The following is a 26268-nucleotide window of genomic DNA, read 5'->3' as shown; positions in this document are numbered from 1 at the left end:
TGCTGGAAGTGGGTGCAAGTGGGGCCGGCGCCAGCAGCAGGTGCGAGCGTCCGGTGGGACCGCGGTGCACGGAAGCAAAGAATTTTCAGTAACCACCAGAGGCTCGCCCCAATGACAGCGACCAGTGCCTCGCCTTGGTCTGGCATCCCTGCTCACTTGCTCCACCATCCCGCCATGGCTGTTGCCCATCATATTCTGTGCTCTCCCGCCTGCTGCCAATGCCCACCATGTTCCACGCATGTCCCCTGTTGGTCAGCACACGTCATAGTGACCAGTTGTTCAATTATTCTACTGTTTGGTCTATTTGCATATTAGGGTTTTATATATATAGACTAGAAGCCTGATGCACGAAGATTCGTGCTAGAATGGGCTTTCCTTTCCCTGGCTGCCGGCACCACCTTTCCACTTCAGCCCAGCACCTTTCCACTCAGGCCACGGAGCCGCCTCTTTCCGCTCCAGCCCCACCTTCCCACACTGCCCAGAGGCCCTGAGAGACTGGGGGTGGGGCAGAACGCCTGCATCGTCACTATGGCAACGACGCAAGCATCCCGCCCCCATCACTCGGCACCTGTGTATGCAAATTAACCACCATCTTTGTTGAGTTAAATTGCATATCACTCCTGATTGGCTGGTGGCATAGTGGAGGTACGGTCAATTTACATGTTTGTCTATTATTAGGTAAGATAGCTAAGACTTGGAAATAGCCCAAGTGCCCATTAGCAAATGAATGCATTAAAAGCTGTGGTACATTTACACAATGGAATACTATGTGGCTATAAAAAAGAAGGAACTCTTACTATCTGAAACAGCCTGGATGTACCTGGAGAGTATTATAAGTGAAATAAGCCAGTCAGAGAAAGATAAGTATCACATGATCTCACTCATATGTGGAATCTAATGAATAAAATAAAATGATTAACAAAATACTAGTACATCCACAGACTTACAACCATGGATCAGACTGGTGAGTTTCAGAGAAAAGGCTAGGGGGAGGAGGAGTGATTAACTGGGGAACTTATATGTATATATGCATAGCCCATGGACTCAGACAATAGTGTGGTGAAGGCCTCAGAAAGGCGGGTGCAGGGTGGAGGGGGATTAATGGGAAAAACACAAAGGGGACACCTGTAATACTTTCAGCAATAAAGATTAATTTTTTAAAAAGTAGCATATGGTCAACTCTCGAAAACAGTGCATGGACTCTTGGAAAGTAATGTGGTTTGTAGTAATTAAAGTCCCTTTTAATTTTTTATTAGTTATACTACTTAAAACCTATGTCTATTTTCAGATTCTTGAACTGCTAATTTTTTCACTTTGCCTTTATAATTCTAATAGTTTAATTAAAAACTCATCTTAATGTAAAATAAAAAATTCAGTACAATTTTACTTCCTTCAACTCACCATTATATAATCCTACACTAGAGGCCCAGTGCACAAAATTCGTGCACGGGTGGGAGGGTGTCCCTCAGCCCAGCCTGCACCCTCTCCAATCTGGGACCCCTCAAGGGATCCCCTACTGGGTTCGGGCCTAAATGGGCAGTCAGACATCCCTCTCACAATCCAGGACTGCTGGCTCCCAACTGCTCACCTGCCTGCCTTCCTGATTGCCCCTAACCGCTTCTGCCTGCCAGGCTGATCACCCCCTAACCACTCCCCTGCCAGCCTGATTAATGCCTAACTGCTCCCCTGCCAGCCTGTTTGCCCCTAACTGCCCTCCTCTGCAGGCCTGGTCACCCCTAACTGCCCTCCCCTGCAGGCCTGGTCCCCCCCAACTGCTCTCCCCTGAAGGCCTGGGTCCCCCCAAACTGCCCTTCCCTGCAGGCCCGGTCACCCCCAACTTCCCTCCTCTGCCAGCCTGGTCATCCCTAACTGCCCTCCCCTGCAGGCTTGATCGCCCCCAACTTCCCTCCTCTGCTGGCCTGGTCACCCCTCAGTGCCCTCACCTGCAGGCTTGATCGCCCCAACTGCCCTCTCTTGCAGACCTGGTCCCTCCCAACTGCTCTCCCCTGCTGGCCATCTTCTGGCAGCCATCTTGTGTCCACATGGGGGCAGCCACCTTGTGTGTTGAAGTGATGGTCAGTTTGCATATTACTCTTTTATTAGATAGGATAGATGCCTGGTGCACGGGTGGGGGCCAGCTGGTTTGCCCTGAAGGGTGTCCCAGATCAGGGTGGGGGTTCCCTTGGGGCGAGGGGCGGCCTGGGCGAGGGGCCTGTGGTGGTTTGCAGGCTGGCCACACCCCCCAGTGACTCAAGCAGAGGCCCTGGTATCTGGGATTTATTTATCTTTTATAATTGAAACTTTGTAGCCTTCAGCGGAGCCAAGCCTCCTGCTTGCTCCATGGCTGCAGCCATTTTTGTTGGGGTTTATCTTCTATAATTGAAACTTTGTAGCCTTGAGTGGAGGCCTGGGTGTGTGGAAAGCTTGGCTTCCTCCATTGCTGGGGAAACCCAAGCCTCCTGCTCACTCTGTGGCCGCAGCCATCTTGGTTGGGTTAATTTGCATACTCACTCCTGATTGGCTCATGGGCGTGGCCTGTGGGTGTAGCAGAGTGGTGGTTAAATTGCATATTACTCTTTTATTAGATAGGATAATAAAACCCTAATATGCAAATCGACCCAACAGTGTAACGACTGGTCGCTATGATGCGTACTGACCACCAGGGGGCAGATACTCAATGCAGGAGCTGCCCCCTGGTGGTCAGTGCGCTCCCACAGGGGGAGCGCAGCTCAGCCAGAAGCCGAGCTCACGGCTGCTGAAGCACAGTGGCAGTGGCAGGAGCCTCTCCCGCCTCCACGGCAGGTGGACATCCCCCCCAGGGGTTGCGGACTGCTAGAGGGCGCAGGCCAGGCTGAAGTACCCCCCATCCCCAGTGCACAAATGTCATACACCAGGCCTCTAGTCTAGCATAATATAAAGTTATAAAACTAGATATTGTTTTTGTTATATATTACTCTTTCCAGAGAATTTTTACTTTAGCACTTATTTTTGTTCCAACAATTAAATATTTCGACTAACAAAAAAAATAGTAATTGCTTCCCTTTCCCAGCACACTCCATACCCCATTTCTCTCTGACAAGGTAAGCCTACAAGATTTATGTGACATCAGCAAGGCTGCTAGAGCTGGGCTAGGGGTTGCTAAAGAAGGTGCAGAAGGAGTTTGTTTGAATAAAAGACACTGGCTAAGTCATCTGCCCAAATGAGAGGCTGGTTTCTGGAAATCCATGAAGAGTTGGGACCTTGCTTATACCCCACTAATTAGTATATCCAATAATCTGGTTCCCAAGATGATACGACTAACCAACCAACCAAACTAACAAAAATCCACTTTTAGGAAGGGTATTTATAGTCAGCTGTGACATATGCCTTTTTACACTAAGTTCTCTGGGCATAACATGAGTCTCATCTTTTATAGCTCCGTGTCACAACCATGAGGCTGACTTGTATCGTGGACCGAAAGTAGCCAATGTGATAATTTATGACCCCCTAAAAAGTACTGTGGCTTCCTCCCCCCTGCTTACTCTCTTGGAGCCCTGGCTCTGGACTCTAGAGTCTAGAGAAACCAGGACCAGGCTGTGAGGACCCTCAAGCACTCAAGCGGCCCTGTGGACAGGTCCTGTGGTGGGAAACTGAGGCCTCTGGCAACAGCCATTGTACAAGTAAGTGAGCCGCCCTTGGGAGCAGACTGGCTGGCCCAAGTCTAAATAGCTTGACTGCAACCTCCTGAGATACAAGCCAAGTCACCCAGCTAACGTGCTTCTGGATCACTAACCACAGAAACTGTGTGGGATCACGCCTGCTTATTGTTCTTTGCAGTACCTGAGTTTTGCGGTAATTGCTTCACAGCATTAGGTAACTGATACACAAGCCCTCTGCGTGATTCTGATGTATGCTATACTTTCAGAACCACTGAGCTAACATTCATTCCTTCTCTGAATAATTATTTTTTGTACCGACTGTGTGCTGGACTAAAGCAGGAACCAAAAGATGGGCAAATTTCTCAGACCCCCATACCTCCTGCTCTTTTCCGTCACTGCACTTAAAAGTTTGTACATTTATCTGTGTGCATGTACCTATGTGATGTCTGCCACCTGCTACACTGTACCAGTAAGTTCCAGGGTAGGACCTCTGTGAGGCTTCCTTGATCGCACAGCCTTGTGGTCAGCCTGCACTTGGCACACAGGAGGTGCTCAACTAACATCCACTTGTGGATGGCTTTTCCCTTCCACCTGCACTGCCTTCCTCCTACACCAGGGGTAGGGAACATCCAGCCCGTACGAGGAACCATTTGGTCTGGCCCTGCCAAGGCAGTAGGGGTGAGTTAATTAAATGTTTGACCAAATGTAGCATGCTAGTTTCTAAGCTGATAATTCTGTGTGGCCCATGAATGACGTTATAAATATCCAAATGGCCCTCAGCAAAGAAAAGGTTCCCCACCCCTGACGTACAAATGAGTTCAGCCCAGGAGCAGGCCTCTAACTAGTACCAATAACATTACATTTAAGGGGCCAGGTGTGTTCCTCTGGGGATCTAATAGCCATTGATTAAATTCCCGTAAGATAAATGCCTTTTGTGTTCAAAACAGCCAACTTTTATTATTATTATTATTAATATTTTAAATGTTTTTTACTTGATTTTTGTGAGAGAGGAATGGAGGGAGGGAGAGAGAGAGAGAGAGAGAGAGAGAGAGAGAGAGAGAGAGAGAGAAACATTGATCAGCTGCCTCCTGAATGCCCCCTATTGGGGATCTAGCCCACAACACGGGCATGTGCCCTGACTGGGAATCAAACCAGTGATCCTTTGGTGCACAGTATGATGCTCAACCAACTGAGCCATACCAGCCAGGGCAAAACAGTCAACTTTTAGAGTCCCTCTATTTCACACATGCTGACTCATAAACACACTTAGGGAAAATGTGTGCAGTGGATTTAGAGATGGAAGACATTAAATGTGAGACAGCTTTTTCCCAGCTGGATGAGCAGCTCATCAATAAAGAAAAGGATTCATCCTGCTTCACTTGAGGTGGAACCCTATGCTCCTCAGGAAAGCAGCCAGCCCAGGGGCTGTGTGCTGCCCTTCTCTGAAGGAGCGTGCCCTGCTGACCACGCACCTGGGCAGGACCTGGAAATGCATGCACATGGAGACATTCCACCTCGTGGACGGGCTCCACCATGGGTTCTTTGGTTCAGTAACTGACGTGATAGGTTGGAATGTTTGGAAATGATGAGGTGACGAGACAATAAGTCAATAGCTTTTCAACATGACCTTAGAACATGAAGGCACGTTTGAAGAACACTGTTTGATAATGGAAGAAAACACTCACTTATCTTTAAAAATTCTTCTGGCAGATAGATTCAGATGCGGGTGACATCGTTTTACTGGTATATTAAAAAGTCAGATAAATTATAGAACAGTCCCTGCTCTGAGCATATTTCTAGCAAGATCCAGGAAGAGTACAAAGGTTGTAACATCAGCAGGAGATGCCGAGGGTGGCAGCTCTGCTGGGCATGGCTTGCCCAGGTGGTATCTTCCGCCCACCTTTAGCAAGGTGCTCACACTCAGATATGGCAAGGGACAAAAGTGGCAGGCGGAGTCAGTGACGTCAAGCCACACCTTCTACTAGTATACACTTAAATCCCCGGGATCCAGCCTGCCCAGTGGGAACAATGGTGCTTTATCGACTTGCTCTTTTTCATTCTGGCCAAACTTAACAGTGTGCCCTGCAGAACTGCCTGTGACCATGGAGAGTTCTCTGTCTGAACTGCCCAAGCCAGTGGCCACCAGGAGCACGTGGCTACCGAAACCTGAAATGGGGCTGGTCACACCGAGGAAGTGAAGTTTTCCTCTTATCAATCCCAATTGATTTAAATGTATATAGCCATTTGTGGCTAACAGCTGCAATACAGGACAGAGCACAGCTAGAAAATAACATCTGCAAATCGGCCCACTAACTCATCTTTTCAAAGGTTTTATTACTATTTGCATTTCTCACATGTGCATATGGAGAGGCACAGGATTAAGCAACTTGCCCATAATTAGAAAGTTAGTAAATGTAAGAGAAGAAGTCACAGTCTGTCTGACCCAATGACACTCTCTCTTCAAACTGCAATCCCCTTTTTCATGTAAAAGAAGCTGAAAGGCAAGTATCAACCTGGGAAACTCCAAATTCTCAGTCAACAGCTATGACAGGAGGCTGGCCATATATACGAGGCATGATTTCTTTCAACAAAAACACCTGAGGAAAATGTCTTCTCCAGCTGTGACTAGCTAACTTGAATATCTCAAACTATATCACAATAAGCGTATCTGACAGCCCACCAATGTGCCCTAAAACTTTTACTCAAATCAAATATTAGCCAAATGAATTCATGAGAAAGCAACAGAAAGAAAAAGATATTAAACCCCTGTCACACCCTATTATGCTGTCTTGCATTATTCTATCACCCTTTGCAGAGAAATTAATGATACCCTTTTTCCTAAATCAACAGATCTAATGGAACTGCACAAAAGATAAAGAGGTTAGGATTTCAAGACTGATTTGGAAATGAGTGCCAAAGGCTTGGCTTTAAAAATTGAAGAGTAACATGCAGTCACAGTGTAAATTTTGTCTTGAATTCTGCATAAAATATTCACATTATTACAAAACTAAAAACCCACTCCAACACCTGTAAGTTTCAGTTCAGATATTGTGCATGTTCCCCATATCCACCAGGAAACCAGTGTAGCTCCTTAAACTCTCCTTTGTCACACGGGGACCCACTGCACAGCGCACGCCAAGGTGCACAGTTCTAAAGACACTGAAATCAGGGGAGAACGTTACAGTTCCATGTGCACGAAGCTAATATCTTTGGTTCTATTACTGCCTTCATATTGCCAAGGAGATCTAAGACATTATTTAATGTTACTCAACTCAGTGAAATCAAAGAAATAATGGGGCAATATACTGAAACGTAGGTAAACAAATGTGGTAAGACCACAACTTTGAGGATCAAAGCCGGGCTAAACAATATGTGATAATCTTGTTACATCAAATCTAGTTTTGAGTTAGAGCTAGTGGACTCTGGTGGTAAGAGCTGTCTAAGGCCCTAAAATTAGTCTCACCAGAGCCTGGGCCACCTGGCACTGCCCTGTGGTCACACATTCATCCCCAGCCAGTCCTCCTGCCAGCACTGTGCGTGGCAGTGGGTGGTGGATCAGAGATGGCCAAGGTGGGCGCTGTGTGTCCTCCCTGGAAGCTGACAGGACCTCAACTGCTCTGACCCCCAGAGCATAGCACGGTGATTCTGTGCACACCTCCAGGCCTCTGCCATAAGACACTGACAGTTCTATTGCCTATGTTTTGGACCACTTGCCTGGAGCCCATTTAGGAAGTGCAGCTACTCTGAGACCGCCATGTAAGAGGCCATGTGTGGCCTTAGGCCAACAGTCCCAGCTGAGCCTGAACTCCTTCCATGGGGTAATACATGCAGCAAAGCCATCCCATGAAGCAGCTGAACACAACCCAGCAACCCCAGACAAGCCCATACTGACCCATAAAGTCATGCAAGGAAATAAAGTAGTTCTTGGAATTTTGGGTAGTGGGCTACATGGCAATAAAAACTGGAGAAGAATGTTTCTCTTTTCTTCAGCTGGTCTAGTTCCCCTCTAAAACCACCTTACTTGCTCTTATTGTATAACATGAGTGTGTACTTATTGCCTATCAGGCCTAACCTGCCTGCACACCCCTCTTTCCAGCTTCACCAATGCACCTACCAATGAAGCCGGAAGATGGTGGGTTGGGCTGAATCTTCTCCTTGGTGTTCTCCTGGATGATGTCCCAAAGCTGCCATACAAATTTAGGGTGAAGAATGTAGAAGGGCTGATCTGGGTTCCTCTGACGATGCTGAACATATGGTGTGAACAGGTTGTAATCTGGCTTCTTGTACCACTAAGAGAAAAAATCAACACAATCCAGTCCTGAGGCCACACTGTGCAAAGGACACGGGGCAGCACTGGAGGAAGGGATGGAGGGACTCAGAGGGGAGGAGGGAATGTGGACAGAGATAGACAGATGCTGCATGCAGCGCTCAGCAGACTTCTGCAAAGGGCTTGTGGGTGTATGGTCTCTGTGGCAATCACTCAGCTCTGCCTTTGTGCTGGGAAAGCAGCCACACAAGATGCCAAATGAATGGCTTGGCTTTGTTCCAACAAAACTTTATTTAAAACCAGGGCCATATTTGTCCTGTGGCTGTGGTTTGCTGACCTCTGGGCTAAAAACTAATGTTTTCCGTATAGAATCTAAAGCGACAGAAAGCAAATCAGTTAATGCCTAGGGCTAGGGCTAGGATGACCCATGGGTGTGGCACAAGGGACTCTGGAGTGATGAAAATATCCGATTTCTTAATTATGGTGGTAGATACATGACTATAGATATTTGCTAATACTCATCAAAATGTATGCTTACATTGATTGTATATAAAATATTTTATGAAAAAATAATCTATAGGTTGATTTAAAAAAATGTTTGCAGAAGCGTGTCAGTTGCCACCATGAAATGGGATTTGGAGAAGGTGTGTGAGGGGGAGGCTGGGCTCGGGCTCCAAGCTCCCTTCAGGCAGACACCTGGTCTAGAGTAAGATCCCGAGGAACAGTCCATGGTTGAATGTGTTCTGTTGCTTTGAAGATGCTGAGGATGGCTGGGCCAGATCATCTTAAGTGAGGCAGTGGGAAGGAAGCCGGGGAATGTGGGACTTGCTTCTTCCCCTCCTTCGATCCTGACACAGCGAACGGAAGGACAGGCCCTTGGACAGCAGCCTGTCACTCAGACTTCAGCGTCATGGCGCTCACACGCATGGGGTTGCACAGCCCTGTGCCTTACGCTTGGATGCTTCCAACAGAGCAACAAGCAAGGTTTGACACCTAGAAGCTCTCGGTCTGTCCACAAACAGCAGGAGAGCTAGCCGAACTCCAAGCCAGAGAACCTCAGGCTGGGAGGGAAGCTGAAAAGTTCAAACACTCATGTGATGCTTGATCCTCAATGGAGGGCACAAATGAGAGCCCAAAAGGCTTTCTCAGAAAACACACATCAATGCCGTGCATTACATTTCTGGAAATGGGGCTCTGACAGACGGAGCTAAAAAATCCTCTCCAGGTGGTTCTGATTTCAATCCTGGTTAAAGTGGTTAGTAATCATGCTAGGTAAAGGTCCAGCTTCCTGAGGAACAGTGACAGAACACTCCTTTCAGAGGGACCCATCAACCCTGGGCAGCTCTCTTAGAAAGATACCTCAGGGTGGGGATGGGGACGGAAGAGCCAAGATCAGTCCCCCCACAAGACTGCATTCTCGAGTCACAGCAAAACAATTCGAAAGACACCCGTTGGCACAGCGGACAGCATCTGTCACGGTGAAATTATAATCCATCTTCCAGCGACACTGGCTCTTCATCCCAGGCTTTACCAGAAGTAACTGGCTGCTTGTTTAGATAGCCAGCAACTTGCCAGAAAGTCGTGCATGTAACTTGCCTACATTCTGATAGCTAGCCATGATCTTGTTTATGCATCACAAGATTAAACAGGTTGAGAAGCTGAAGCCACAGTGACCCACTCAAGGAAAGCTGGTAACAGGTTCATTTAAATAACAAACTGGTGATACACAAGTTTAGATTTTTCTTGCCAAGCACTTCCAATTTATTTCAAAAGGTCTGTAACTGTTTGGAAGGTAATGTAACCCTATCATAATGGGAACATTTTGAGTTTAATTAGCCCAACCTCCAGTGTAACTAGGAATTTCTGAACATTTGGACATTGGATATTGAAAAAAAAAATCCACCAGAGCAAAAGCCCTTTTTAGATGGACAATGCTCACCAAGCATATTATGGGAAGTGGGTATCAAGATGGCATGGGCACACATGTATTTAAGCAGCACCCATGATCAGTTTCATTATGTCTATCAAAGCTCAATCCTTGACTTGCTCCCATGAGTAATCAGTCAAAGGCACCTTCTGACCACTAGAGTCAGGGTAGGGGCGACAAATGAAGACTTACCAGGTCAAGATTTGCAGAATAAGGAGCAGGGTCCCAGGCCACCAAAATGACATCTTTATATAATGAACTGTCAATGAAGTGATGGTTGGGGTTGGTCAGAATCTGCAAATACATAGAAAAATAATTTCAAAGCAAGTGTTTGGTTCTTCAAAATCATATTTTAAAAAGAGATGAAGAAAAGTGTTTCCTTGCTCTGATCCATTTTTCAAAAGTCCCTCAGGCTTTGTTTTCCTCTGGGGGAGGGAGAGAGGCTGGCATCGCATGCTAAAGCACCTAAAAATAATGTTTGGGGAAATGAGGTGTTTTTTTGTTTGTTTATTTTTAAATCGCCCTGTTCTTATATTTTCACCCAGCACTGTACTCATATCTAGTGGAATCAAATCGGCTCCTAAAAGACGTATCCTAGCTAATTCAGGGCCCCACAACCTTCTTCAATTGTCTTCACAGGTAACTTGGGAGAGAGCTGAAGATGTGGATGAACTGAATTCTGCAGGTGCCTCAGCGTGCCAGCCTAGGACGACGGGGCACAGCGAGCCAGCCAACCTGTGTTAGCCTGGGTGACCGTTTCCTCTGGGGCCTGTCTAGTCTGGATGAGTTCTTCAATCTCACCTGTCAATCATCTTTTTTTTTTTTTTAAATTACAGTTTTGAGAAAAAAATGTGATTTCATTTTTTAGGTGCAATTTTTCAGTTTCTAAAATGTACTTTTTTTCTTCACATTTTAATGTTTCTGTAGTTAAAAGGTATCCTACAGTGACATGTATTTTAATTTGGTGAGGGTTAGCTCCTCTGCTCTGAAAAGCTGTTATTAAATGAATGGTGAATCTTATAATCAATGGCATCTATAAATGAAGGATATGTGGTAATTGTTTCTTACCTTGCTGTGTGCTGCCTGGCTCAGGGTACTAGGCAGAAATCTAATCTTTTGTTCTGCAAGCAACTCATCAGAAATCATTCATCACCTCATATTTTTCTATCATAGTTTGGAAACTCTAGAAATTGTTGTGGTTTGTTCTGAGAATAATTTTGCTACAAATTTGGAAAACATTCTTATTAAGAATACAAAGAAAAGAGATATTTTCATTTCAACAATCCATTTTCATTTTTTAAAATTTCAAGTAACAAAGTTTAAAGCTACGCTATTAACCTTGATTTTGTACCTTTGCTTTTCTCTCCTCCATCCCCTGCCTTCTCTTGGCCACTACTTCTTGTAAGTTTAACATCCTTTGAAATCCACAAGATGCAACATGATAAGTCTATGGGTGTGTGTGTGTGTGTGTGTGTGTGTATACTTTTTTTTGAGCTTATTTACTCATTTTTTCCTATTCATATCACACACAAATTCCCATTTCTCTACATTTTTTCCTCATTACTTCTTTATAATTATAAGACCCATAGAAATAAGGAAAATCATGATCATGATTTTCTGGGTAATTTCACTCATCTGTTAAGCTATATACCTATAGAGCACACATCCATGCAAGCACTCCATCCATCTTACCTGGGAATTAATGATGCGCACAGTGGTTTTATTCCCAACATCTCTCTCATAGCCACGGGTGGGAGCAGCGTTAAATCTCAAGACTGCATCATGAGAATCTAGGGGCACATAAATGACACTCTCACTTTTTTCCTATCTGTAGAATAAACATAATCTAGTAAAATATCTTAAAAGTGAATCTTTTAAACCGGAAGCTAATCAGACACCAACAATGAAGAGACCCATGGACACATTTTCAGCGTACTGTTTCTTTGAGATGCTGCCCAGGGGCAGATCAGCATGGAGGCACAATCCGTGCAATTACAGCAGGTCCTGTGTCATCTCAGTTATTCAGCGATGCTTACGTGTCCACATCTTTACAAGGGGACATGCTTTTTGCAGCCATTCTCCTAAAGACTCCAAAACCTTTTGAAGATGGAATCTACGGGAACAGGATGATGCTACAAACGGGCTGCTCACCGTGGCTCCTCACTGCTCAGAGTGGAGGCTGCTCCTTGTGCCTCCAACACCACTGCCTGCACCAAGATCAAGTGTGTCTCTCACAGGCAGAGCCACAGCCTTCACTGCAGCTTGACCACTTTTGGGTGCTGGTTTGTGCTTAAAAAAGAAAACCAGCTATAGTTTCTGTGCATCTTTACCTACTGCTCACAATGCCAAGAAGAGCCACATGAGAGCAATCTTAGTACATTCTTCCTTTTCTAGCAATGGCCTACCTTACTGCCTCGCCCTGGAGGAAGGGAGGGACCAGCTACCAATGCTACTTATAGTCCATCAGGCACACCGTGGTCCATGGAGCTTCACCCACAACAGAGAGCCATGTCTCCCTTCATTTGACTCAAAAGTCAGACTTCCCCAAGTTCTCTGAGGTCCCAAAAGACAGCTCCCATATCATAGAGACTGACAAGGGAGACAAGAGCTAGAGGTCAAGGAAAGTGGGCTCACCTGACTAAGGGATGGAAATGGGAGATATGTTTGTTTCCTTTCCACAGAGCAGTCTTTATACACGTCTTGAAATTTCCTGTGCCAAGTAATTAATTTTTCAGAAACCAGCCTGAAATCAGACTTAATCAGCAATAAGGGAATCTCCACAGGCTATCTTTAGCTTCAAAAATTCTATGCACATGTCAGGTTCAACTTGGAGCAATGACACTGCCTATTTGTGAGGGAGTGAGGTGAAATTATGCATTTCTGATCTGCCAAAGAGTCTTGTGGATACATGCCACCTTTATAGTGACCATACTCCACTCAAGTCCCTAAAGCAGCTCCCATTCTCCACTTGAGTCTATCCCCTCCTGCGGAGTCTCCTTGGGATAGATCCTCCTACCCCCTAAGTAGTAGAAACTTGGCATGTGTGCCACCATTAAAACCATGTTACAAGCATTGGATTCAGAAGATTTCAGATTCCAGTTGTGGGTTAAAGCAACACTCTTTTGGAATACAAACAATGCATAAAGGGTACCTGGCTAAGTCATCAAAAAGTCCTGCAATGTTCTTTTAGGGGAAATTTTTCAATGGTCAGCAAGCTATGACCTGCCACCAGTTTTAGTAAACAAAGCTGTGCTGTGACACAGACATACTCACTTGTGTGTCTATTGTCTGTAACAGCAGAGCAGAGCTGGGAGACCCTGTGGCTCATCAAGCCCGAACATTTACTACCTGGCTCCTAAGAATAGAAGTCTGCCACTCTAGAGGCTTATTCTTCGGTCTCAGGACCCCTTTACATTCTTGAAAATCTATGACAACCCAAAGGTTTGAACTACATCAATATTAGGAAGTAAAAAAGAAAAACTTTAAATGTTTATTAATTTAATTTAAAATAACATTTTTATGAAAAATACATTTTCAAAATAAAAAAAATAGTGAGAAGACTGGCACTGTTTTAAATGTTTGCAAATCTCATTAATGAGTGACTCTTCGGACGACAGCTGGCTTCTCCTCGCTGCTGGGGCACACAGTCTGCGGCAATGTATTGCTTTAGTTGAAGTATATAAGGACTCAGACGTATCACTGGAAATGGAAGAAACATCTGAAGTCTTTGTAGATTACTGGGAATAGTCTTCTCTGATACTTCATCAAAACCTGCTAAGTGCTAGTTTATAAAAGGTGGCCGCAATGAGGTATGTGACGCAGTATCAATGAACTTTTCATGCTGTTACATTAAAACCCATCAGTTTATCTTGCTCTTAAAATGGATGATTCACCTGTGCATAATTCTGTAACATTGTGCAATGATCACCTGGGACTATCAGTTCAGTAAGTTATCCAGATCTTCAAAATATTGTTATAAAGTAAATCAAGCTCATGCTTGAAAGCCTGAATTTTCACTGGCAACCATCATTGTCAGTTACTTTCCTAAAAGTGACAGGCTCACTTAATCAGTTTTTGAGAATGCTAATGTCTAAGACTGAATAGAGTCAGTTAGCCATTTCTTCAAGGTAAAACGTGTTTTCAGTGATAAAACGGCTCATTCTGCTCACAAGCCACACTGACGCTCTTCCCTGTGTGCCAGCACACACGGTGCTTTTCACGTTACTTCCCCCTGGGCCCCAAAATCACAGGTACTCAGAGACTGAGATTTAATAAAGTCAACAATTTTTACTGTTTCATCAAGGACATCTGTAAGTGAACCTGGCCCTTTTTGCTTTTACTGCTGAGTTTGGCAGCGAAAATGCCGTGCCCAGCAGAGTTGGGCCTGATGCCTTGATTTGTATTAAGAAGCATTTTACTCGCCAATGCTTTTGCAACATCAATGCGAATGTCAACATTATTATGAGTATTATTATAAAAACTAGAGGGCCGGTGCACGAAATTCGTGCACGGGAGGGGGGCGGAGAGGGGTTCCCTCAGCTCTGCCTGCACCCTCTGCAATTCAGGACCCCTACACCTTTTTATCTAGCTAACCTCTTCACATTTAAAAAATTAACTGAAATATCACCTACTCTAGGAAATCCTCTTTGAACAAATGTCTTTACAATCTGTATTAAGTATTTTCATAGTATACCATTCTTTTTCTTTAACAGCTACTTAGAGTGGATGCAATGTGGTTTTCATTCTTGCATCTGAATTTTTTCTTCTTGCTCTTGTAATAGCAAAGCTTATCCAATTTACATTTGCCCTTCAAGGGCTTATATTTGGTTCAGTTTCTAGTTGGCTCCCTGCTTTTTTTTTAAGCAATACATTTGGGTTGTGATAGTAAGCCTCACTTGTAATCAAGCCTGTAGGTCTCTCTATCTGAATATTTCTATAATACCTATCACTTTAGCATACCAGAGATTGTGTTCATTTATAGAAAATAACAATAAATGCCACCTGATCATTTGATCTTCTAGTAATATTTTATAGCAAGATATATTATTCTAGTAATTTAACTATTACAAAACTGAGGCGTACAGAAATAAATTACATTGAACAATAAAGAATGACTCAAATATCAAAGCATAGTACACTTAGGGCCTCCCTTGTCCTGTGCCTCAGATATCATAGCATAGTACACATGGAACTCAGCTTCCTTTAAAATAGGAAGGGATGCCATACTCATGAAGCAGCTGATTTTTATTTAAGGGCCTCACTTGTTCTGCACCTTTACAGAGGGGTGAGTAGGGGCTGAGGGAATTTGAGGAAACCCAGACAGAATTCTCCTCCTAAAAGATTTTGCTAAGCTGGCGACCAGGACCGCCAGGCATTTGTCCAATTAAAACCCGGACACACAGCAATAACAAAGGCACTGGTCTCCTACTGCTAATGCATGGGGATCAAACCCCAGCCTGCAGGAACTCACCCACACAGTCAGGACCAGGCCGCTGGGTAGACCTGGGCTGGTGCTCCTAAGTCTGGGGAGAGGGAGACTTCCCATGGCTGCAGGCTAGAGGGGAACAGGTCCATAGCGCAGGTTGGTCAGCAGAGCGGCTTCTTAGCCTGGGATTGCAGGGCGGCTTGGCCAGGCTCTGCTGGCCTGTTCACCCCATGATCACGGGTCAGCTCAGCCTGGCCTGTTCGCCCTGTGATCGCAGGTCGGCTTGGACCCAGGCTCTTTGCCCCGTGATCGCAGGGCAGCTTGTACCCAGGCTCTTTGCCCTGTGATCGTGGGGCAGCTTGGACCCGGGCTCTTCGCCCCGTGATCATGGGGTGGCTTGGACCCGGGCTCTTCGCCCAGTGATTGCGGGGCGGCTCGGCCTGGCCTGTTCGCCCCATGATCGCAGGGCGGCTTGGACCCGGGCAGGCGGGGCGGCTTGGACCTGGGCAGGTGGCATCAGGCGCTGCCTGCCCGGGTCCAAGCCGCCTGACGCTGCCTGCTCAGGTCCCCATCTCATCTTGGATCCACCAGCGGCTTCTGGCGCTGCCCCCTGCTGCCTGCCCTGGTCCCTGACTGCAGCTTGAATCCCATCGGCCACATAGGGCCTCGGCCTGTGCCGCCTGCGTATGCAAATTTACCCGCCATCTTTGCTGGGTTAATTTGCATATCACTCCTGATTGGCTGTGGGCGTAGCAGAGGTACGGTCAATTAGCATTTTTCTCTTTTATTAGTGTAGATAGTTTTCATTTCGTGGATCCCCACTGTGTAAACTTGGACCTAAGGCAACCCTGCCTGGCAGGGTGGAGCATGAGTGCAGGCTGCAAGCAGGGAGGCAAGCTCTGGGCACTGAGAGGTGGTCAGGACCCAGGGCGAGGCAGCGCCAGCACTCCTACTGCACAGGTCTCCCACTGGACCACACTGCCCCCGGGCAGCTCTGAGGCTGAGGTCAACAAGCCAAGGCACCTAAGCAGTGGCTGCATTTCAAATTAATCAGGCAATTCCAAATTCATTGCATTACTCTTGAAAACATCACAGCTTTTAAATGCCAGAGTTCCACTGAGGTGTGTTTTAAGACTTCAAATGACTTCATAAGCACAGGGCAGCTGACCTCCTTTAGCAGTGGTGTGAGTCAAGAGCTAAAAGGCCCGTTTGTGGAGGAGGGCTGGAGGGAGAGCTGGCGCTGCCGGGATGACCCTCCTTAAAGCTGTCAGTGAGCAGAATAGGGAGGATGAGCTGAGAGTACGCCCATCAGGCAGCCGTGTTTTGTAAATGTCCGTTTGGCTGTGTGTGCATCACCTTGATAAATGTGCTTTAAAAAACTATGCTGTCTGTTCACATTTAGAAGAGAAGAAAGAGATCAGACAGCAAGCACAAGGGGAGCAAAGCATCGTTTTGGAGAAGGCTTTTCCGGGGTAGAGCCATTCACATTGACCTTGAGAACAGGCTAAGTGCACTCACTGAAGGAACATTAAAGCCCTTTGAGGAGCAGCCAGCCAGGAGGTGCAGGAGCCCTCCGTTACTGTCCTGCCCTGGGCACTGGATCCTCGTTCTCCTCCTCCTTTTCCTCACACACCCAGTACACGAAATCTGCATCATTAAGCAAGCAAAAGCCTGCAGTCCTTAGGGACTTCATCTCTCTTGGACTCCACCTCACCTCTCCCGGGACTCCTGCAATGGCACTTATATCTTCATGCCTTCAAATCTAGGCTCTGGAGCAATCTCTCTAAAATAAAAAGTCGACCCATCAGTCCTCTGCTTCAAACATTGCAGTGCCTCTGACCACAGGCCCAGGGTCAGAGCTGGAGTTCCTGGAGACTCGGACTGGAGTCTGATGGAACCTAGGCTCCGCCCACTGGGCCTTCCAAGTGTCTACATTTCCTCATCCATAAAACAGAAATAACTATCTATTACTTCGGGGTGTAAGGCTTCCAGCAGTTAACACATAAAAGTATTTGGTACTGAACCTGCTGTAAACACCCTACTGAGTGATACCTATGATAATAATTACTTAGTGAAGTCTAATTTCTGGGAATGATGCACAAAAAATCTGGGAGCTGACCTCCTGCCACCTGTCCAGCCTTCTCTGCTCTCCCCTCCCACCGGTGGCGCCCTGCAGCTCGCTGGACCTCTGGGCTGGATTCCCCTCTCTGGGCAGTCTTTGCTGACCTCCTCTCTGTCCAGGCACCAGCCCTCACCGTGGGCTAGGATTCCGTTGTCTTCCCTGTCAGTCTACACCTCTCTCAGTTCTTCTCCTAATCACTGCCTGTTCATAGTCTGTCTTCCCCACTGGACTGCAGAGGGTTTGAGGCTTAGGCCTGTTCCCTATTCATCTTTGTGTCACTAGTAGCTAGCATAGTTATCAGGCCTCAGAGAGATGGGGATCAATAAATACTCAGTGCTTGCTAAATAACTCTGTTATCTTTCTTGCTTTTTTAAGGTAACAAAACAGGGGCTCCACTCCCTATATAGGCCCTCCCCCATTTCCCACAGGCTTCCCAGAATTTGTATTTCAAGTACACAGATCCTGATTGCCCAGATCTAGGCCACCAATGTTAGTTCAGAGCAGACATTTCTCCTCTGTAGTGAGTTTCCACAGGACTGCTGGCAGATGATCTCGCTACCAAATTATTATTTATATGTATGGGTGAAAAAAGATCTCAATGATTCTCTAGGAAAGAATGTTCCACATTTCCAAAACAGTTCAGTTTGCTTTTCAATAACATATTCAACAAGGAGGTTTTGACAACTGCTACAATGTTCTTAAAAACAATTACAGGACATGACTCAGTCTAACAGAACTTGGAAAAAGGACTGCACTGTCAATAGGACCAGCAGAGGGAGCTAGAGGGAGCCAGCAGGCGAGGAAACCAGAGGCTCACTGAGTCTTCCTCTGGGGCTGGGGGTGTGACTGCTAAGCCTTCAGGCACAGTTCTGCCTGAAGGGGCCTCCTGGCAGTGCTGACATGGAGCTAGTAGCCCCAGGTACTTTTATAGCTCTGCTCTCAGTTTTTCATAAAATTATGTTGGTAAGTCTTTTGATCTTCATTTAGCCAATCCGCGAGAGATTTTTAGAGGTCAAGATGAATTTAGCTAAATAGTACAGCATGCCCCAATATTCCAAGTTGCCTGGAGGAATCTGCTAGTGACTTTGTTTTTATTAAGAGAGCCATTAACAACTCTGTGTTGATAAGCACATGCACATTCCCACATTCCTGGTGAGCAGAAAGGAGAAGGCACCACTCACACTGAACCAGTGCTGATGTAAGCGATACCAGCTTATAAAAATGAAGGACATTTTGTTTTTACAACTTGTATTATGCTATGATAACATATTCTTAAGATGGTAGGTACAAGACTGGATTCTAAAGAACCTAGACAAAACAATAAAGAATTTTAAAAACTTGTGTTTTTCAGTTAAGATTCTGAGTATGTATTAGATAGTTCTAATCATGAAGTTTCATGTGAATGCAGACAATATAAATTACATTTGGATACTAGAAATGAACCAAGATAGGACATTTCACGTTCCCCCAAAACATGTAATGCCCAGTGTTTTTCACACTCTATTACAAATTCTTCACGGAGTTTATGAGACCCTGGTCAGAGGCATTTATGCCCCAATAAGGGGCAGGGGAATTCTCCCTGACATGCGAGAACACTCCAAATGTGCAGCAGCGGTACAGAGGTGTTTAAAACACAGCAAAACCAAACCAGAAGCTAGTTACGGCCTGCTTTACAGCATAATACTTCAACTCCTTCGTACATTATTAATAATGGCCCTGGAAATGAGAAGGAACTGTGGTGTTACTGCACTCCAGGGACCTCTAACCACTACTTCTCCTAATCAATTGCAGGCTGCACGTTTATGTGACACATGGACAGTGTTATTATGGGCCTGCAGTAATGTCAGCATAGGGACTCTGGGACCCCAGACCTCAAGTCTAGACTTGTGTCTTGCTTATTTTAACTTTTAAAAAATTTCACATTCAGATGAGGTCTGGGTTGTGGAGCTTGATTACGATGGCACCACCCCATTTTAAGATGGTCAGGACATCAACCACTCCTAAAGGACACAGAACAACGAATGGGTCCAGGAAACAACAGCTGCCCCTGAATGTCACTTCCAGATTAGTGAGCATGTATTAAACGCGGTTGCTTCACAGTCACACCTCAGGCTGAGGCTGTGTGATTCACATTTGTTCTCTGGCACCCAGTGCAGAAGCTGGCACACAGTAGGGCTAAGCACACAGGTTGTTAAGTGAGTTAATGGGCCTACAGGTGCATTAACTGGTGCAGCAATAGAATTGGCCAGGGCAGAGAGGGAAGTCTAAGTCCTTACAGCGAAGACTGACATTTCCTGAAGGGGGAATTCTGCATCTGGACTGCATTAGAGAAGCCCAGCCTGAGTTTCTACCCACCAACCCGTCCTCCAGATCTCAGGCTCAATTTCAGCTCTTACCTGAATTTCCTACCTGCCTGCCCTTCAAACTTCAGAATTGCCAGTACCCACAATCACAGGCGCAAGTCCTTCAATCAGCCCCTTTCTCTCTACATGTATATCCCATCCCTAACTGGGAACTATGAAGCAGCGTCCCCCCGGGCTCCTGGCATGGACTTAAAGATAGTTCATAAGGGAAGATAGGAGGCAGGTGGGGTCCTATTATTCACCAACTTGGAGAAGCGCCCTGCTTAGGTGCACTGGCCGTGACCCAAAAGTCAGATTTGTGCCAAAGGGTCAGAACTCTTGTTGGGCAGGAATCCTGTTCTCGGCAGCAGTCCCTCCGCAAAGCCCACAACAGCGGTTCAGTCCCAGACTAACCATACTGGTCCTCAAGAGCCATCTCTGTGGAGCTGACTCACTTAACCCCGCGGGGATTGCTCTCCTTTCTTACCCCTGTGTTGCCCATAGCTCTCCCACACTATGGGTGCATCAGCTTCTGTGGGCCAGGCTGGGAGACGAACAACAGGGAGCACAGTTTCTAAGGAAGCTGGGGGGTCTCCCTGCAAAAGGCAGGGCCGCTCCGGCCTTCCACTCCCGCTGGACCCAACTCTGGGGAGCACACCGCTGCTCTAACGGCCCCAAGGATACCTCCTGGGTTCACGCAGTCCCAGCTAGAGAAAAGCAGTCTCCAGCTAAGGTCCACAACGTCCAGTGCTAGGCCCAGGCTGCCCTGCGGGAGGGAACCGGACGAAGGTGGAGAAAGCGCCGGCCCTAATCACGCACTGGGCCCAGGACAGGGACCAGAGTCCCCCACCTCCCCGCCCCGCACCCCATGACACCCACCTATCTCCTCCCCCAAGGAGGAGTTGAGGATGGCGCCCGCAGACATGACCACAGCGCAGGAGCGCAGGCCGTTGGGGTGCAGCTGGCCAAGCGGCACAGGGGGCACCAGCGCCCGCCAGCCCAGCGCGGAGAAGGGCGGCTCCGTGCCGTCCAGCGTGCGCAGGCGCACCTGGCGCCGCAGCGCGCACAGCAGGGCCGCCCGGCTCCGCCCTGCCGCGCGCCTCCCGCGGAAGCGCACGCCGTGCTTGTTGGCCGCCAGGTAGTCCTTCATGGCCTTCTGCAGGCGCGGGGTGAGCATCTTGGAGGAGACGGTGCCCTTCCAGAGCCGGTGCAGGAAGGCCCTGGACATGGAGGAGGACAGCCGGTCTCTTTCCTCGCCCTCCTCCAGCACGGGGCTGCCCCCCTGGGGCTGGTGCCTTTTCCTCTCCGGCAACCACCCCTTCCACCGGCCAGCGTGCCTCGGGGCAAGGGGCTCCAGTGTCCCCTGAGTGTGGCTGTGAGACCCTGGATGACCGGCAGCAAAAAAGTAGTCGTCGTCTTCTGGGTAGAAGATACTTGGGGATTCTCTCCCAATCTGGGATAGAAAGAACTCTTCTTCTTTCTCAACCCCATCTTGCACCTTGGCCCATTTCTGCAGGTCGCGAGGCCCCGTGGGGTGTCCATCCAGCAGCCCCTTGTTTGTGTTCACGCTTTCAGGCCAGGAGGGCTCCTGCATGGCACCCATGATGACCCTCTGCTTCCTCTGCACGGGCAAGAGCCTCCTAGTCTCTAGGAAGGCAAGGGAGCTGGGCGCAGGCTCAGCAGGGTTGCTGTTGGTGAAGTAAATGAAAATCACCAGGAAGAGGAGCCCCCAAGTAAATATCCCACAAAGCATTCGTTGTCTCCATTGCTTCAAGTGTGGTTTCATGGCAGGTCTCTGGGTTCAGCAGCTGGTGTCCCAAAGCGGTGGAATGAACCTGAAAAACAGGTCTACATTTAGCTAGTGTGGACATCTGCTCAGACATCACTGGGGACCATCTATGTTTGCAGTGTTCCTGTAGGAGAGGGTTGAGTGGGCATCAGAAACCAGGATCATGGGGGAAGGAGGGGGGAGCGAGGGGAGCTATGGCTAAATTCAGGTGTCATATGTGCCTCAACCCCTGACTTCTGCAAAGGGGTCCCACCATCTCAGTTGGTTGTCCTGGAAAGAAGGAGGTGGAGTGGGTGTACTAGTATACTGGGAAATCCTCCTCAGGTCACTCAGTCTTCCCACCTTGACTGAGCCATCCCAACAACCTTTCCCTGAAACTGGATTTATCTATACTAATAATAGCCTAGGTCAGTGGTCGGCAAACTCATTAGTCAACAGAGCCAAATATCAACAGTACAATGATTGAAATTTCTTTTGAGAGCCAAAATTTTTAAACTTAACCCTTTGCACTAGCTTGCTTTTTTCTCAATTCCTGCTACCGATGCTAACCGTGTCGAGTCACACTCGACATCCGAGTGCAAAAGGTTAAACTTCTTCTAACGCCACTTCTTCAAAATAGACTTGCCCAGGCCGTGGTATTTTGTGGAAGAGCCACACTCAAGGGGCCAAAGAGCCGCATGTGGCTAGTGAGCTGCAGTTTGCCGACCACAGGCCTAGGTGGTCGTCACGCCCTCACGCATCATGCCCTAATGTCATCACAAGATGGCCGTCACAAGATGGCCGTCACAAGATGGCTGAGTGCACAGAGGAGGTGGGGCCCGGTGGAGGAGGTGGGTTGCGGCAGGGGAGGGCAGTTGTGGGTGATCAGGCTGGCAGGGGAGGGCAGTTGTGGGCGATCAGGCCAGCAGGGGAGGGCCTTTGTGGGCGATCAGGCAGGCAGAGGCAGTTAGGGACGATCAGGTCGGCAGGGGAGGGCAGTTGGGGGCAACCAGGCCGGCAGGGGAGGGAAGTTGGGGGCGAGATCAGGCCAGCAGGGGAGGGCAGTTAGGGGTGATCAGGCAGGCAGAGGCATTTGGGGGCGAGATCAGGCTGGCAGGGGAGAGTAGTTGGGGCCGAGATCAGGCCAGCAGGGGAGGGCAGTCAGGGGTGATCAGGCAGGCAGGCAGAGGCAGTTAGGGGTGATCAGGGAGGCAGGCAGGTGAGCAGTTAGAAGCCAGCAGTCCCAGATTGTGGGATCGGGCCTAAACTGGTGGTCGGACATCCCTCAAGGGGTCTCCAATTGGAGACGGTCCAGGCTGGGCCACTAGTCCTACCTAATAAAAGGGTAATATGCAAATAACCATCACTCCGCTACGCCCACGATTGGGCCAGCGGGAGGCTGGGGGGCGGGACTCGGGGTGGCCTATCCAGCCGTTGAGAAGATCAAGATGGTGGCGCCCAGTCCTCTTAGTTCCAGGGGTCCCTGAGAAGATCGCTGCCCCGGGGAGGCGAGGTTGGGCTGCCCAGCCGCTCCCGGGGGTCCCTGGGGAGATCGGCAACCCGGGGTGGGTGTGGCTGGGCCCGCCCAGCAGCTCCCGGGGGTCCCTGGGGAGATTGGCAACCCGAGGGGGCATGGCCAGGCCCGCCCAGCCGCTCCTGGGGGGTCCCTGGGGAGATTGGCAACCCAGGGGGGCATGGCCGGGCCTGCCCAGCCGCTCCCGGGGGTCCCTAGGAACATTGCAGGCATGGGGTTGCTGAGACCCAGACCAGGCCTCTGGCCACAGATTCATAGCTTCGCGGAGACCTAGGGCAGGGATCTGCCTCATCTGCAGAGACAGAGGTTCTGCAGTGCCCCCAAGACATGGGTGGGCCCAGCCAGGGATCAAGGGGCATGGAAGGACTCCTGGCAGAGGGGCAAGGACCCTCACCCCTGAGGCAGGGGGTTGAGGGGTGGAGCCACCTCAGTGGAGGGGTGCTGCACTGCAGGGTACTGGACTGACTGATGTGATTCAGAGAAGCTCCCAGTGCTAACGGGCCTCGCTCAGGCGGCCTTCACACTTCAGAGGCAGTGACTCCTGCTCCTGCCTTGACCCAAAAGCAAGCCCGGGGTGCCCTGCCCCATGGCAGAGCATGCCTATGCAGTGAGTGCGAAGGCTTCCACCTGCTCCGGAGAAGCAGGGGCAGTAAAGAATGGGGAGAGAGGAAAGAATGTGGAGCATCCGCATAGAAGAGGTGCTTGAGAAAGAGGCTCGGAAGCCTGACTGGAAGGTTTGTTCTGTTTGCCGGGCGACTGCCCCTTAGGAAGCGCAAAGAGCATGGCTCTGAGGGCTTCCTGTGTGCTGAGTCAAGTGCCACAGCCAACTGGAATTGGCCTCAGTTTCCTGGTCTGTAAAATGGTTGAAGCGTGTCCCAGTGCCTTCACTGAGCTTTGATGGCCAATTGAGATACTATATAAAGAAAATGAGGGAAGAAGTGAGAAAGAAAAGGAAGGACGAGCAACACAAAAGAAAGACTGAAAGGAACCTGTAAACCCATTGTCACTTAAATAGGGAATATAGTCAGTAGTGTTGTAATGATGGTATGATGCCAGGTGGGTACTAGAAATATCGGGGAACACTTTGTAAAGTATATGATTGTCTAACCACTATTCTGTAACTAATATAAAACCTGAAACCAATACAAAATAATGTTGAATGTAAAGAAATGAAAATTGGAGTGAAATTTTTTATATATTTCAAAGTTTAAATAAAAGCTGTAAAGGAAGGAAGGGGAGAATAAAAATAGTGTTTTTCATTTTACCACTTCATTAAAAAGACAGTTGTCTTTATATGGTGCTTTTATACTTTTCTAAGTCATTATCTCATTTTAATTTCTGGGCAACTTAAAGACAAGATAATTATTCCCTCCACTATTCAAAGAAAGGAAATCTTGGTGTCTGGTTCTAATGATTCAATCGTCAAGCCCTTATTGTAAAGCAGGGTTAGTAAAATTTTCTGTGCAAGGTCATATCTATACTAATAAAAGCCTTGGGGGTGATCAGGCCAGCAGGGGAGGGTATTTGGGGGCAATCAGGCCCGCAGAGGAGCAGTTAGGGGGCAATCAGGCAGGTAGGTGAGCGGTTAGGAGCCAGCGGTCCCGGATTGTGAGAGGGATGTCCAACTGCAGGTTTAGGCTCGATTCCACAGGGATTGGGCCTAAACCTGCAGTTGGACATCCCCCGAGGGGTCCCATATTAGAGAGGGTGCAAGCTGGGCTGAGGGACACCCTCCCCAGTGCATGAATTTCGTGCACCAGGCCTCTAGTAGAATTATAATTTAGTAAAACAAAGCAGGAGTTGAGCAGAGTTTGCCATCTCTCACCTACTTATCAGCCAAAAGCTCAAAGTTCACATATTGTACTGTTACAGAATTTACCAGGCAACAGAAAAATACACAGGAGTACTTGGAGATTCAAGATAAACCCATTTATTTTCAGATGTTTCACATGTACTAGTACAGTGACTCAGGGGGGCCTGGTCCCAAATCCTGAGCCCCTGAATATGGAAGAAGCTTTCCCTTTATACCCTTTGGTTTCTTTGTCCCCCAAATATGGATCAGGCTTCCAGACCTTTTGCGGGCTTTGCAAAAAGCCCCATGTGTCAGGATGGGGGCTGTGAGACCACACCTAAAGGCCTGGCCTGGTGCCAGTGCTGATAATCCCCTCCGGGGGTTGTGTATTGTTCATGGTTTATGGCCTTTGTAAAATGGGAATATTTAGGTAAATAGGTCTTGCAAGACCAGATAATTAAGGAAGGGGCAGTGAGTTAATTATCGGCTAGCAAGAATGTGCATTTAAGGATACTGATTAACTAGGTAGAGTCAGATTGCTAGCGCCTCCCAAAAATGTATTTTTATGTTCCCCATCAGTACTGCAGCATTGCTGTGTATTTCTAGGGAATGGCAATCATATCTGATTCTTCAATGTCTCTCCCAGGCCTTGGAGGCTGCCTGGAACATACCAGAAATACACCTATGGTCCTGAATAAGCAAGACTGTAGTGTCTATTGCTGCAGGGGGATGTTATGTCAAAGTGTCTGTGGATTTCAGTAGTGCCCCAAATAATGCCCACCTACTTCACCCTTATCATGAGTCTCTGAAGGAATAAGAGGGAAGTGTAAGGACAGAAAAAAGCCTTATCTTTGCTGTGACCTTCCACAATTTATGAGAAGCACCTAGTAAGTAAACTCTGAGACCATTGGCTCCTCTTTTCAAACTGGGGGACAAGATAAGCAACTCTCACACTTTTAACACTAATTTCTGATTCCATCTGATCATACCAACTGAAGCAGTATTTTCTAAATGAGCCTTTGGATCTCTTTTTCACAAATTGTCACAGTCTAATACTTTTATATTTCCACTAGTGGCCCAGTCCACAAAATTTGTGCAGGGGAGGTGTGTGTCCCTCAGCCCGGCCTGCACCCTCTCCAATCTGGGACCCCTCTGGGGATGTCCGACTGCCAGGACAGGGCCTAAACCAGCAGTAGGACATCCCTCTTGAAATCTGGGACTGCTGGCTCCTAACAGTTCACCTGCCTACCTGCCTGATTGTTCCTAAATACTCCACCTACCAGCCTGCTCACCCCCAACTACCCCCTCCCCCCGCCTACCTGCTCGCCCTCAACTGCCCCCCCTGCTGGCCTGCTTGCCCCCAATTGCCCCCCATTGCTGGCCTGCTCGCCCCCAACTGCCCCCCCTCACCCGCCAGCCTGATCACCCCCAACTGCCCTCCCCTCCTGGCCTG

The 26268-nt window shown here is 47.9% G+C and overlaps 1 protein-coding gene across 1 annotated transcript in view; it reads right to left on the bottom strand.

Moving 5' to 3' along the window:
* The window catches only part of ST6GAL2 (ST6 beta-galactoside alpha-2,6-sialyltransferase 2), a 41088-nt gene extending 19581 nt beyond the window's left edge, over positions 1-21507 (bottom strand). Inside the window, exons 1-4 of the mRNA XM_008154122.3 lie at positions 20601-21507; positions 11525-11622; positions 10025-10126; positions 7753-7927 (exon numbers count right to left, since the gene is read on the bottom strand). Of these exons, the coding sequence (XP_008152344.2) occupies positions 7753-7927; positions 10025-10126; positions 11525-11622; positions 20601-21507 (1282 nt within the window). The remainder of the gene's footprint in view (positions 1-7752; positions 7928-10024; positions 10127-11524; positions 11623-20600) is intronic.
* Between the last annotated feature and the right edge of the window lie 4761 nt (positions 21508-26268).

Source organism: Eptesicus fuscus, chromosome 9 (assembly GCF_027574615.1).
Source record: "Eptesicus fuscus isolate TK198812 chromosome 9, DD_ASM_mEF_20220401, whole genome shotgun sequence".
In the NCBI taxonomy this organism is placed as follows: Eukaryota; Metazoa; Chordata; class Mammalia; order Chiroptera; family Vespertilionidae; genus Eptesicus; species Eptesicus fuscus.
Note: the sequence above shows the minus strand (reverse complement) of the source record. Positions and strands in the feature narration are given on the sequence as shown.